This window comes from Myotis davidii, unplaced genomic scaffold, assembly GCF_000327345.1.
Source record: "Myotis davidii unplaced genomic scaffold, ASM32734v1 scaffold520, whole genome shotgun sequence".
Taxonomy (NCBI): Eukaryota; Metazoa; Chordata; class Mammalia; order Chiroptera; family Vespertilionidae; genus Myotis; species Myotis davidii.
Genome location: NW_006292908.1, coordinates 1,933,391 through 1,946,405, shown reverse-complemented (window position 1 = coordinate 1,946,405; position 13,015 = coordinate 1,933,391). Strand labels below are relative to the sequence as shown.

The 13,015-nt window shown below is 40.7% G+C and overlaps 1 protein-coding gene across 3 annotated transcripts in view; it reads left to right on the top strand.

Moving 5' to 3' along the window:
- The window catches only part of NOL4 (nucleolar protein 4), a 233,177-nt gene extending 220,994 nt beyond the window's left edge, over window positions 1–12,183 (top strand). For all 3 annotated transcript variants that reach the window (XM_006766379.2, XM_006766378.2, XM_015565682.1), the window contains one exon: window positions 10,306–12,183. In XM_006766379.2, the coding sequence (XP_006766442.1) occupies window positions 10,306–10,499 (194 nt within the window). In that variant the 3' untranslated portion in view covers window positions 10,500–12,183. The remainder of the gene's footprint in view (window positions 1–10,305) is intronic.
- The last annotated feature ends 832 nt before the right edge of the window (window positions 12,184–13,015 follow it).

Genomic DNA, 13,015 nt, shown 5'->3' with positions numbered 1-13,015 from the left:
GACAGGTGTGAGATGGTACTGCGTTGTCTTTATTTGCATCTCTCGGATGTTTAGTGACTTTGAGCGTGTTTTCATATGTCGCTTGGCTTTCCGTGTGCCAAGCCTGTAGCATTTAAGACAATTCCAATATCATCAGTTTCCTGTAAACCAGTCCTTCTTGACTTTTGTTTTCCTCAGGGCACGCATGTGAGACTTTCCATTTTTAGATTGAATTTCGTGACAAAACACATTTAAAAAGAATATCCTTGACGTTTACAGGAAGCAAACCCAAACTTCTAACGATTGGAATTGATGTTACTCACTTGCTGGAAATGTTAAAGGAAAATGAGTGCAGCATCTTTCGGGTTTGCGGAAGCCCTCAATCTTTCACCCATTACTGTAGGTCAAGGGTCTCTGAGAAAAGGAGAGGTGAGCGCCCTGTGTCTACCCTGAACTACCAGTGCATGGCAGTGGCTTTGCAGCTCAATATCGGCCAGCTCTTCCTGGCATCAGCTTTCTAAAAGCCTGTTCTTTCCAGTAAAAGGGATTTTTATGTACTGCAGATCCTTTTGAGAATTCTGAGTTGTGCCTTCTCCCTGAAGCAGGGGAATGAAAAGGAGACTCCTTCTTGAGCCTGCTGGTATACCATTCAGGACTTTCCAGGTGGCATGAGTTCATTATGGTTGGCTTGTTGTTTTCCTTACACAACTCCCTTTGGCATGTCCTCTGGGAATGTCTGAACGTGTCCGTTAAATGTTAAAGGAAAATGAGTGCAGCATCTTTCGGGTTTTCGGAAGCCCTCAATCTTTCACCCATTTCTGTAGGTCAAGGGTCTCTGAGAAAAGGAGAGGTGAGTGCCCTGTGTTTACCCTGAGCCCTCTGCTACTCAGGAAAGAGCTCTCTTGGGGAATTCAGAATGTTCTACTAGTCTAGGAAGTGAGAATTATCAGAGTTATTTTAGGTGAGGACTTATGAACTTATTCCTGATTGTTTTGTTTATCTATCTTTGTAAATTGGTGATTTTCTGAAGTGATATGCTCTGTTTCTTTTGTTAGTGAATCTGCTATAGGTCCTTTGAGGTTACCATTAGGCTTACATAAAAATGGAACAAAAATAAAAGTGTAAAAGAATAAAACAAATCTCTAATCCTTACTGAGGATATTCTGGAGGTTTTTATCGTATGTTGATCCTTGTTACTATATTTCCCATTCATCTGTGGGAATCATTGGAAAGATAGAACCTGAGTCTGAGCTCTCTGAAAACCAAGGAATGAACACTTTTGTTTTCTGGTTTTAGGAACTGTTTCCTGTTGCTTGAAAACAAAAAAAACTATATAGGCATATAAGTACATATATAAGAATTGATTATGCTCTCATGTAGTATAATTGATTCAACTGAAGCGAACTCCTCTCTTTGTTTACTGCAATGTTTGTATTTTTCCCACAAGCCAAAAGTATGCAGAATGAGAAGCCTGCTAAGAGTCTTTCCCCTCACAAATCTCTAAGACTACTGGGACAGTGACTCACTTTCAGATCATCCTGGTTTATCAGAATGATCTATCAGGACTCTGCAAAACACCGAATTGGGAGGTCAAATGGGAAGGCCACACGCCGAGTGCCAGAAATTAGCAAATATAAATAGATGAACAGCTAGGAAGGCCGATGGGGGGAAGGACTGAGTCTTTCCAAATTGATTGTGTAGAGACAGTCAGTGAGATGAGAACAAAAATATTGAGATGTTTATGGTTTTTCTCTGAATAAGATACACTTAGATGTGAAAAATGAAATAACAAGATGAAATACAGAAGGACCTGAAAAGGGACATTTTACTAGATGGGTTTTTAAAGACAGGTCCAAGATATTTACATTTTGAGGTATATGAAGATTCAGCTAAATTTGTCTCAGGACAATCGGGTGTGTAATTTTTAAAATGTTTGGGATATTGATTATAATCTAAAGTAAACACTCATGATGGAGCTGTAACTTTATAATTGCTGTCTGTTTGATTTTCAGTTTTTCTAGAAATAAGACATAATTGGGGGGAGGGGAGGAAGGACCTATATACTCGCCTTCTCTCCTGGCATAATGCCGTAATCAGCTACCTGGCCTTGACAGCGATCTGTATCTTGCTTTTTGTGTTTTCTTAAATGTCTGTAGAATACGGATACCAGCATATTGTTACCTACTTTATAAACACCCTGTTCCTTGGTAACCTAATGTTGATTAACCAGCCTTTAAGTAGAGACGGGTAAATGTGATGAAGTGGAGAGGAGTAAAGTATTTGACCGAACAATCATTAGAATTACAGTAGACCTAAATGGGTTTAAAGATGGCTTCAGTTTGACATAGACCTCAGAGGAGACAAACATTTCCACTGCACTGTAGCATCTGACCATCTCTCCAGCTCAAACCCCTAACCATGGCGTTACTATTAGGCCTGGGATCACTCCGTGTTTTGTTCTCTTGTAATCTATTATTTGTTAAGGGAGAGATGCATAAGTAAAATGTAGCTCTACTTTGAGAAAACAGACCCATACAAAACAATCTTCCAAGAGTAAGGAAATATTTGAACATATATAAGCCAAAGCAGTCTTTTAAGAAAAAAAGCTTTGGAGTATAAAAGATGCGTTACTTTATAATGAAGGGAAATCATTTTTCAGAAAGTCACAATTGTCTAGAAACTATGTGCCCCAATAACATAACCTCCAATTAATTAATTATAAGAAGAAAATGACACATCCACAGTCATAGCCATTGACTTTCAACACACTTCCCTCAGAAACTAATGGACAGAAAAAATAATTTAGATTTGAAAAAATAATTAAAATGTCGTCTGGCTATGTATAGAACCTACCCAGACTATCTGGTAATACACATTATTTCTAACATATTGACCACTTAAGCAAGTGATGACAACCAAAGACTTAATAGACTGATAGCATTGTGTTCAGAAATATTTGTAATTAGTGGGACAGAAAACTGGTTTGGTACTCACCAGAAAATTAAGAAGCTACTCATTTAACTCAAGAAGTTAGAAACAGAAAATGCAAACTACAGAAGAAAATAAATGGAGAAAATAAATAGAAAACAAAGAATAGAGAAGACCAACAAAATCAAAAGCAGAATCTTTGAAAGATTTAAAAAACATCTGAGAAGATGAACCAAGATAAAGGAAGCTTAAAATAATAGAAATTCAAGTAAAGGAACAAATAAAAATGTTTATACCTTTGAGCTGGCATGCCTGACAATCTAGATATGATATTATCTTTTACAAGTATATCATTGACCAATACACAAAGGAATAGCTATTCCAAATGGATCTTTGATGATTAAACATATTGAATCATTATTATAAAACTCTATCCAGCCCTGGCCGGTTTGGGTCAGTGGATAGAGCGTCGGCCTGCGGACTGAAGGGTCCCCTCTGTAAAAAAAAAAAAAATTAATAAAATACACTTTTTAAAAAAACAAAAAAAACTCTATCCATTAAAAAATCAGACCCAAATGGTTTACAAATGAGTTTTACTCAAACTTGAAGGACTAAGTAATCAAGTTCCACAAACAGATCTACAAGAGGGGAGAAGAAAAGGAAGTGGAAAGCATAGTGCTTATTTTGTGATGCTTCTGTAATCCTATCATCCAGAACAGTATTGCCTTTTTAGCCAAATTATATTGCAATCACTTGCAAATATAAATGCAAGTCATTAGCATACTGACTCTAGGATCTGCTGTAATCCAGGCCTTATGTTGAGTGTTTCAGACGCATTAGCGATTTTGCCTCAATGCTGAGTAACAGTTACTTTTTCACCCTTTGGCAGAAAAGTATGAAAATATTGATAAAATACCTCTATTAAACATCTGATCAAAATATAAAATGAGCCTGCAATCAAAGTAAGTTTACAAGTGGTTCATGGATTAGTCAAGCAGGGTAAGTCATATACCTACCGATGGTGAGTTTATTCAATTGTTTGCTCACAGTGGCTGAAGGAATGTGTCCAGGGAAAACAAACTTTTTTGTTAGCATTATGACAAAAACTGCTTGAAGAGTTGAAGAAATTGAGATATTGACACTATCAATAGTCAATTTAAAAAAGCAATTCAACTGATTTCAAGTGGTTTTCCTTTTTTTTAAATAAGTTGAGATGTTATTGATACTAATCTCTTGTTTACTCTGAGTTTGAAGTGACAAGAAGAATTAGCATCTATGAATAGTATGAATGAAACAATTTAGCTGAATATATTTTCAAAGTTAAGGAAGAAAACGAATTCAGTACAACCTGAAGTAGAATTTGCTAAGAAGGATGAAGCTTGCTTGGACAAATTTACAAAGTTTGTTAAAACATAAGGCAGCTGGTAATTTCTTGAACTATTTATCAGCAGGTAAATTGTAGAAAACGTTTGCATCTATTATGTGTTGTTGAAGCAGTAGTGTCAACTTCATTTGTTCTCATTAATTTCATCATCACTTCTATGAAATTCAGAAATAGAATCAGATCATCATGGTAAAGCTGTATTGCAATTTTTCTCAGGTCAGGGCTAAGACTGAAAAGAACTGTTCTCACTATTAACAATGAATGGCTTTGGAAACTGCTACAGAAATGACAAAGTTTCTTGATTACGTTAATCTAAAACTACAACGCAGAACAGTGCTTTAATGTGAAGCTTTTGCTGCTCAAGTTATTTTGCTGATGACCTACGGTGTTTGATCACAAGTAACGATTAGCTGTTTTATAAACTTCCCACGCAAATTTCTAGTTGATATATTTACTGAGCACACACGACAGCTCAGCAATGTTTTTTGGTCCTTGATGTAAGGGCATAAGTAAATTCCCACCTTTCAAAATAGTTTTCACTATTCAATTGCAAAGCTTCCCCTTTAAGTGGAAGTAACTAATCTGCAATGCACTTCTAAGAGGCAATTCTGTAGCAAAACATGCCTACCTCAAACGAGTGAACTTTACAACTCAAGGACGAGAAAAAGAAAGCCCACAGTTAGTAGAAGGAAGGAAATAACAGAGTCCAGAGCAGAAGTAAATGAAATAGACACTGAGACTGTTGAAAAGATAAACAGAATCTATAATACTTTCGTAGACTTGATAAGAAAAAAACATGACTCAAAAAATCAAAATTGAAAAGAACATATTACAGTTGATACCACTGAAATATATAGGATCATAAGAGACTACTATGGATAATTATACGCCAACAAATTGGACAATCTAGAACAAAATGGATAAATTGCTAGAAACATAATCGACCAAGACTGAATTATGAAGAAATAGGAAATCTGAACAGAATGGTTACTAGTACGGAGATTGAATCAGTAACCAAATCTTCCAACAAAAGCCCAGGCTTCCCTGGTGAGTTCCAGCAAACTCATCCACAAAACAGAAGCGGAGGAAACACTTCCAAACCCGTTTTACGAGTCCAGGATTACCCAGCATCATCTCAGGTACCCAAGCTGATCATCGGAGGACCTGGTTTCAAAGCATATTGCCAGAAGGATGTCGCAGGCTTTTATAACAGATGCTGGGAGTCAGGAAACCACTGCTACCCAACTAGAGGGATGGCTGGAGCAGTGACAACCAGGATCAAATTGAGGCTCTGGCCATGAACGAACCAGCGGCTGCCACCTCAGGGTGACCTCGGGTTAAACCTGGCCATCTTTGGGCCCTTGGCCTCTTGTAGTCTCTTGAACATTTTTAAATAAACAGCCTGATCACCGTTTGTTGCAGCCAGCAGGCCGTCGCTACACACCACACCTTTGCTTGCCTTCCTCAGGGGCAGCCTTCCTTCTCTACCTAATACTCACGTTTCCTCTGAGCTGGGCCACGGCGGTGCAGGACAAAGGGCCAGGCTCTCTATGGCTTCGGACAAGCCAGTGAACCCGTCAGGACTCAGTTTCACCTGCTTTAAAACAGGCGGTCATCCTGCTCTGCTGTCCCCGCCCAGATGTTGAGAGGCTCTGAGGGGAGAAGTGGGCAATAATTTGTCCACTTGTGAATATTTTCGCTTCCCTGTCTAATCTAATAACTTGGAAGTTTTGAATAAACACTCATCCAAAATAACTTCTTGTGGTTTTCATTTATATATGCAATCCTGAGCCTGTAGATCCAAAAGTAGTCAACTCTCTTCCAGACAACAAAGTCACAGGTGTGGATGGCTGTAAATTACTGAGCTGTCTGTAGAGTTGCCTGTGTTAATAGTGATCTGAGTAAAAGAGTGGAAGCCCTGTCTTGGTTTGGAATTTATCTCCTTGAGCCAGAGGTGGAGAGTAATCCATAAACTGCAGTCCAGATTCCATTTCCAGATTTAACCAACGCAGATGGGAAATATTTGAAGACAGAAAAAGTTTTGTTGCCAACATCTCCTACCTAGTTAGGCCAGTGATGGCTGCATCTGTACAAAACACACACTGACTTTGTCATTTTCCCCTAAACAATACAGCACAACTATTTACATAGCACTTACATGGTATCTGGTATTAAGTAATACAGAAATGATTGAAAGTATATGGAAGGATATGCAGATACTATGCCATTTTATATAAGCGACTTGGACATCACAGACTTTGGTCTCCTCAGAGGTCCTGGAATTATCCCCACGGATACCAAGGGATGGCTATATTCAAATAAAATGATTTCTCTTACCCCAAAGAGAACTGGAGCCCTAATCCCACCCTTTCTCAATCCGTTAAGAGCACCTAACAGCAACTTGGCAGCAAAACCATCACAAAATGGTACACCTTCAAATGACGCAGTCAGGCAGCCAGACACTAGAGACCTACAGAGCCGAGAGCAAAACCCTTTCCGTTTTCTTTCATAAAGATCTGCTGGTCCTGGGATCCCTGAAAGTTAAAAAAAATTGTTAAGTAGCTCATACTCAGGGTGGGACCAGGGCTCCAGTTCTCTTTGGGGTAAGAGAGGTTATTTTATTTGAATACTAGAGGCCCAGTGCATGAAATTCATGCAAGGGGCTCGGCCCTCACCTGCTGCAGCTTTGTCTGGAAGGACATCCGGAAGGATGTCTGTTCTAATTAGCATATTACGCTTTTATTATAGTCATCCCTTGGTATCCGTGGGGGAATGATTGCTGTTAAGGATTTACTTGGATGCTTGTTCGGTCATCTCTGCTTGCAGGTGTGACCTCCCTACCTCTGGCCCTTCCAGCTTGTTCTGTGAACATCACGATTTTATAACACGAACAAGTGGAAGCTGGCTGCTGCTGCATGACCAAAGCTTTGCAAGGCCAGAGCAGACGTGTATATAAGTTTCTCTCAGATGTCAGAGTTCTTGTGTGCTCGTCTCCTCTCTGTCCTCATTAAATTCCTAGTGAAACTATTTCTCTCTCCGGGGACCATTGCCTCCTGGCTGACAGAAGCCTTCTCCCTTCAGGGGAGAGGGTGGACGGGGTCATGTCTTGACCTATCTCCATGCCTCAAGGATAACTAGAAGAATAAAATAACATCCTTGGTTTAGTTCATGAAAGGAATACCATTCTCTGAAAAGTTCTGTCTTTAGAAAAATCTGTTGAAATACTTTCAAGTTATAGAATCATTACAATTTTGAGCGTGCCTTTAGTTAAGTGCTTAGTTATATTCAAAGACTTCACATCTATTACCAGCTGAAAATTTAATAATTATAGCAATTAAGTGTTCACTGTCACAGTTCTTACCTTTAGCTATATACGAAAGTCTTATTAATAATTAAACAAGAATTGACATAAAAGGTCTTAACACAAATGTCTGATTTAAAGATCTTTAAAAAACTACAAATTAGTAATTAAATTTACTGGGGGCAACATTGGTTAATAACATAATTCTATCATACATCATCTGTATATTGCATTGTATGTTCACCACCCAGAGTCTAGTCTCTTTCCGTGGCCATAAATTTGACCACTTTTACCTTCTTCATTCTCCCCCCAACCCCTGTGCCCCCTGGTAACCACCATACTGTTGTCTGTGAGCTTGTTTGTTCACTCTGGCTCTCTGCTTTATATATCCCACGTATAAGTGAAATCATGTGAAATTGTACGGTTGTCCTTTTTCATCTTATTTCACTCAGCATCATACTCTCAAGATCCATACACGTTGTCACAAATGGCAATATTTCATTTTTCACAAACCAATGGAATAGAATTGAGAGCCCAGAAATAAACCCACACACACATGGGAAACTAATTTTTGACAAAGAAGCAAAAAACATACAATGGAGAAGGGAAAAACTCTTCAATAAATGTTGGAAAAATGGGAGTGTAACTAGCCTGCTATGTGATAGCATATGCAAAAATGAACTCAGCATGGTTTAAAGACAATAGTAAAATATATAGAAAAAAACATAGGCACTGAATGTATGGACCTTGGTCTCAGAGAGGTTTTCGTGAACTTAACCCCAAACACAAGGAAAATAAAAGCAAAAATAAATGAATCAAGCTACATCAAGCTGTACAGCCAAAAAAAACCTGACAACAAAACCAAAAGGCAAACAATGCCTCTGATAAGAGGGTCAATATCCAAAATAAAGAACTTACATGGCTCAACAAAAACCAAGCCATCCAATTTACAAATGGGCAGACCTGCACAGACACTTCCCCACGAGGGCGTCCAGAGGGTCAGCAGACACATGAGAAGATGCCCAGCCTCACCTGCTCTAGGGACACGCGAATGACCACCACAGTGAGACCACCTCTCGCCCGCTGGAATGGCTGTTCTCCGTAGGACGAGAGGTGAGTGCTGAAGAGGGTGTGGAGAAAGGGAACCCACCTACACTTTGGGTAGGAACGAAAATTGGTCCAGCCCCTCCGGAGGTTCCTCACAAAACTAGGAATAGCGCTGCCATGTGACCCAGCAATCCCTCTTCCAGGTATCAACCCGAAACATTGGAAAACACTCATAAAGATCTACATATGTGTGTGTGTGGGGGGGGCAGCTGGGGAGAGGTCAATGGGGGGAGACATCTGTAATATTTTCAACAATAAAGAATTTAAATTAAAAAAAATCTATGTAGCCCCATGTTCTTCGCAGCATTATTCACAGCAGCCAAGACATGGAAGCAACTGAAGTGTCCTCCGCAGGTGGTTGGATAAAGACGGGGCACCTGCATGAGAAATGATGAAATATAAATGACTGAGTAAAAATTTACAAAATGTCAGAAGGCAGAGAGCTATCTGACTCGCTTTAAATATATGTTAAGAAAAACGTTTTGACACATGTTTTTGCAAATAGATACAGAAGGGACGTGAACAGGACCTAACCCAGTATTCCCAGCCAGTGTCTTTGTGGCATTGTGTGTTCTAATCATTTGCTTACTGCACCCTTCAGACTTCACTGTATGTTCACATGTTTAGTCACAGTCAACCGCACAGAAGCAAGCCCTGGTCCGAAAGGAAAAAGTACCCAGATTCACGTCCATATTGCACCACTTACAAGTTGAACTTAAACATGTGACATGCTCCCCAGCCTCTCCGTTCCCTCTCATTGATGAGTGACTCGGCACCATTAGCATTACAGCCGGGGGTGTTTCAGCGTCTGGATTGGTGGGGTCTAATCATTTAACAAACAGCAAATGAAAAGCATTTGTGAGCCGCGTCATGTACTTGTCAGAGAAAATTCTACCTGTGGGAGGTAGACCCGACATTGAATTTTCTAAAAGGCACACGTCAAAGAAAAGGTCTTTCCACCATGAGAGGTGATTGCCAGAAATTAGCCCCAGAGAACACCCAGCCGCTCATTTTGCATCAGTGTTGCTCTTTAGTCTGCGTGGTAACTTTTTAAAAAAATATTTTATTTCAGAGAGGGAAGGAGAGATAGAAACATTAATAATGAGAGAGACTGATGGATCGGCTGTCTCCTGCACGCTCTCTCCTGGGGACCGAGCCCACAACCCGGGCACATGCCCTGACCGAGAATGGAACCTTGACCTCCTGGTTCACAGGTGGGCACTCAACCACTGAGCCACACCGGCCGGGCCTGAGAGATGCCTTTTTTTATTTCATTGATTTTTCACAAAGAGAAAGGGAGATGGATAGAGAGTTAGAAACATCGATGAGAGAGAAACATCGATCAGGTGCCTCCTGCACACTCCCCACTGGGGATGTGCCCGCAACCCAGGTACATGCCCTTCGTCTGGAATCGAACCTGGGACCTTTCAGTCCGCAGGCCAACGCTCTATCCACTGACCCAAACCGGTGAGGGCTGAGAGATGCCTTTGATTAAAGGTAGCAGCTTCTCCTGCAGGAGTTCATGAATTGAGTCAACAACGAATTATGCTTATGTTCAAAGTACCAGAATGAAAACTGTGTTCTGATCCTGTGACCATTTCCCTAGGGCCCACGGATCTCAGCATGAAGAGGCAGCTGGCGCCCAGCTCGGGGTCCTCCAGCAGCTCCAGCTCCAGACCCCAGCTGAGCCCCACCGAGATCAACGCCGTGAGGCAGCTGGTGGCCGGGTACCGAGAATCGGCTGCGTTTTTACTGCGTTCCGCGGATGAACTGGAAAATCTTATTTTACAGCAGAACTGACTCAGAAGGCGATCCTCGTCACCGAGGTCTCCGTTTGCACTAATGACATTCTCACTTCCCAGCAGAGAGGGCCCTCGCACAGTCTTAAGGGAAACACTTCCATTCTGCCATGTTGTCCTGGGTCCATAGTGTGATGCATTCGGGTGCTTCACGGGAACTCTGGCCTCTGAAGTACTTGAGATGCTGTGTGTCCGGCCTGCTGCTTTTTGTTTTCGTGTCAGCATAACTGTCTGGGCCAAAAAAAAAAAAGGCTGTAGCTTCCTACTTCAAGGATAAATGGAAGAAGCTGGCGGTATAAAGAATAGCTCCAGATCCAGCTGGGATATTAGTGGCATTTGCTACTGACTCATTGGACTGAAAGCTGCAGGATCTGGCGAAAAAGAAAACACAAAAGCCAAAATTTCTTGTTCCAGGTTATAACAATGAAAAGGATCTTGTATTTTAAAAAAAATATATATATATATGTAATTTTTATAAAAAGGAAACTTGTTTTTCATTCAAAATGGTCATTTTTACTTTGGTAACTTTTTCATAGGTCCTAAAAGAAAACTGTTTTGAGAAACTACTGTAAGTACCTTTTCCACATCCCTTTGCCTTCTCCTCTTTCCAAATTCTTTCTACAAAAATAACACTTGATGCTGGAAAAAAAAACCCACCCTGGCCTATGTTCCTTACATCGTCATATCAGGAAGGACTTCCAGGAGAAGCCTGCACTCACGCTGACCACAAGCAACACTGCAGCTTTGCTGTAGAGGCTTTCATCACAGTTTAATATTTCAAAAGACATATCGTTGGGGGGAGGGGGGGGTCACACCTTGGTTTCCTGCAGCTCACCCCGCATAGCCGCTGCTCTGACAGGCATCCCCCCAGCAGCACCTGATGTAAGTGTCAATGTTAGGAGGCTGCAAGTGACAATCTGAAAATTTGCACTCGTGTAGTTTAATTTTCATTTCTCCATTTCAGACATAGTTGCCAAAAAGACCACTGCCTCTCCTGATATGACATGTATGATTTCCAGTCCTGGGTCAACGTGATGTAAGGGACGCTCGGTGGCTGCAGCGGCAACTTAAATGACTGGCCCCTCCTCGGCCCCACCCTCTGCCCTTCTTTCTGATTTTGTAGCGCTGGGTACACGGGAAGGGAGTTTTCTTTGTGCACTGAGGCGAGCCTGTTTTTAAGCGATGTAGGGAGCACATCAGTTAATGCTTCCCGTACAGTTTTTCTGTTGTTTAGCTTGGGTTGGATTAAAAGTTCTTTGCGCATTCCTGAACTCTGCCTTATTTTATGTAAAATTTATGTCCTTCAGTTTTTGATACGTTTAGGCATCAGTGAAATTCCTTATCTACTTGTTATAGTTTTTCAAGTAATGACTGTGGTTGTGACCGAGTAATGTGCACTTTCTCTTGTAACTGTGGACATTGCTATGCTTTTCCTTCTAGTGTTTCTAGAACGACTGTTCCTTACAACTTATGTAAACAAAACACAAAAACAAACAAAAAATTTTGTGATACTGTTGGTGAACATAATGTGAAAAATCTTATTGAAATATGAGTATTTTGGAAATACATAGCTGCACAAACATCTTTTACGATGTGGATTTAGAGTTTGCTTATTTAAATGAAAATTCAAAAATTGAGGGCTGGTATAATTTTGTTCTGTTGGGTTTAATAAACAGATTTCTGTGTTAAAACAATGATTGCGAAACCTTTTAAACTTTCTGAACAGCATCGTTATTAACTGCTAGCAGTTTTTAAAGCAGGAAATGAGACTGTGTGCCTACATTTACCACAAAATTGATAACCCATACTTGTACTCAGAAACAGCCTAAGGTGCCAGAGTCTCCACAGCCAGTCTAATAATTTATTCCAACAAGGGGAAAGCAGACTAGCAAAATCAAGGATGTTTGATTTGATTATTTAAATCTGATTTAAGAATTTATTCTTTTTGTTGTTAACCCTCACCGGAAGATATTTTTTCCATTGATTTTTTTTAGAGGGAGGAGGAGATGGTGGGGAGATAGAAACGCCAATGTGAGAGAGACATTGCTTGGTTGCCTCCTGCACAACGGGGCCTGGAATCGAACCTGCAACCCAGGTTCATGCCCTTGACCAGGAATCAAACCTGAGACCCTTCACTGCCTGTGCCAATGCTCTAACCACTCGGCAACACTGGCCAGGGCATGAATTGATCTTTTATGCCTCATTTTTACATGAGTAACTGGCTCTTCAGGTCACTCATATTTAACTCAGAAGAAACACAGACCTGCTTTAAGTGCCTGCTTTATGCTTTGGGTTTTGTGGGAATAGTATCGGAGGCTTTGATAGGATTGCTATGTAGCCACATAAGGCTCGGGCTGGAGTGCAGCACGTACACCAGAGGTCCTTCATGGTGGTCCGAAGGAAGCCAGTGGCGTGGAGAAGGTAAGTTCCAGTGAGGTGCTATTGTTTTGTAAACCGTGCATCTTCAATTATAACTTTCACGCCCGTCCACCGAGGGCTGAATCCCCCAGTGTCTTC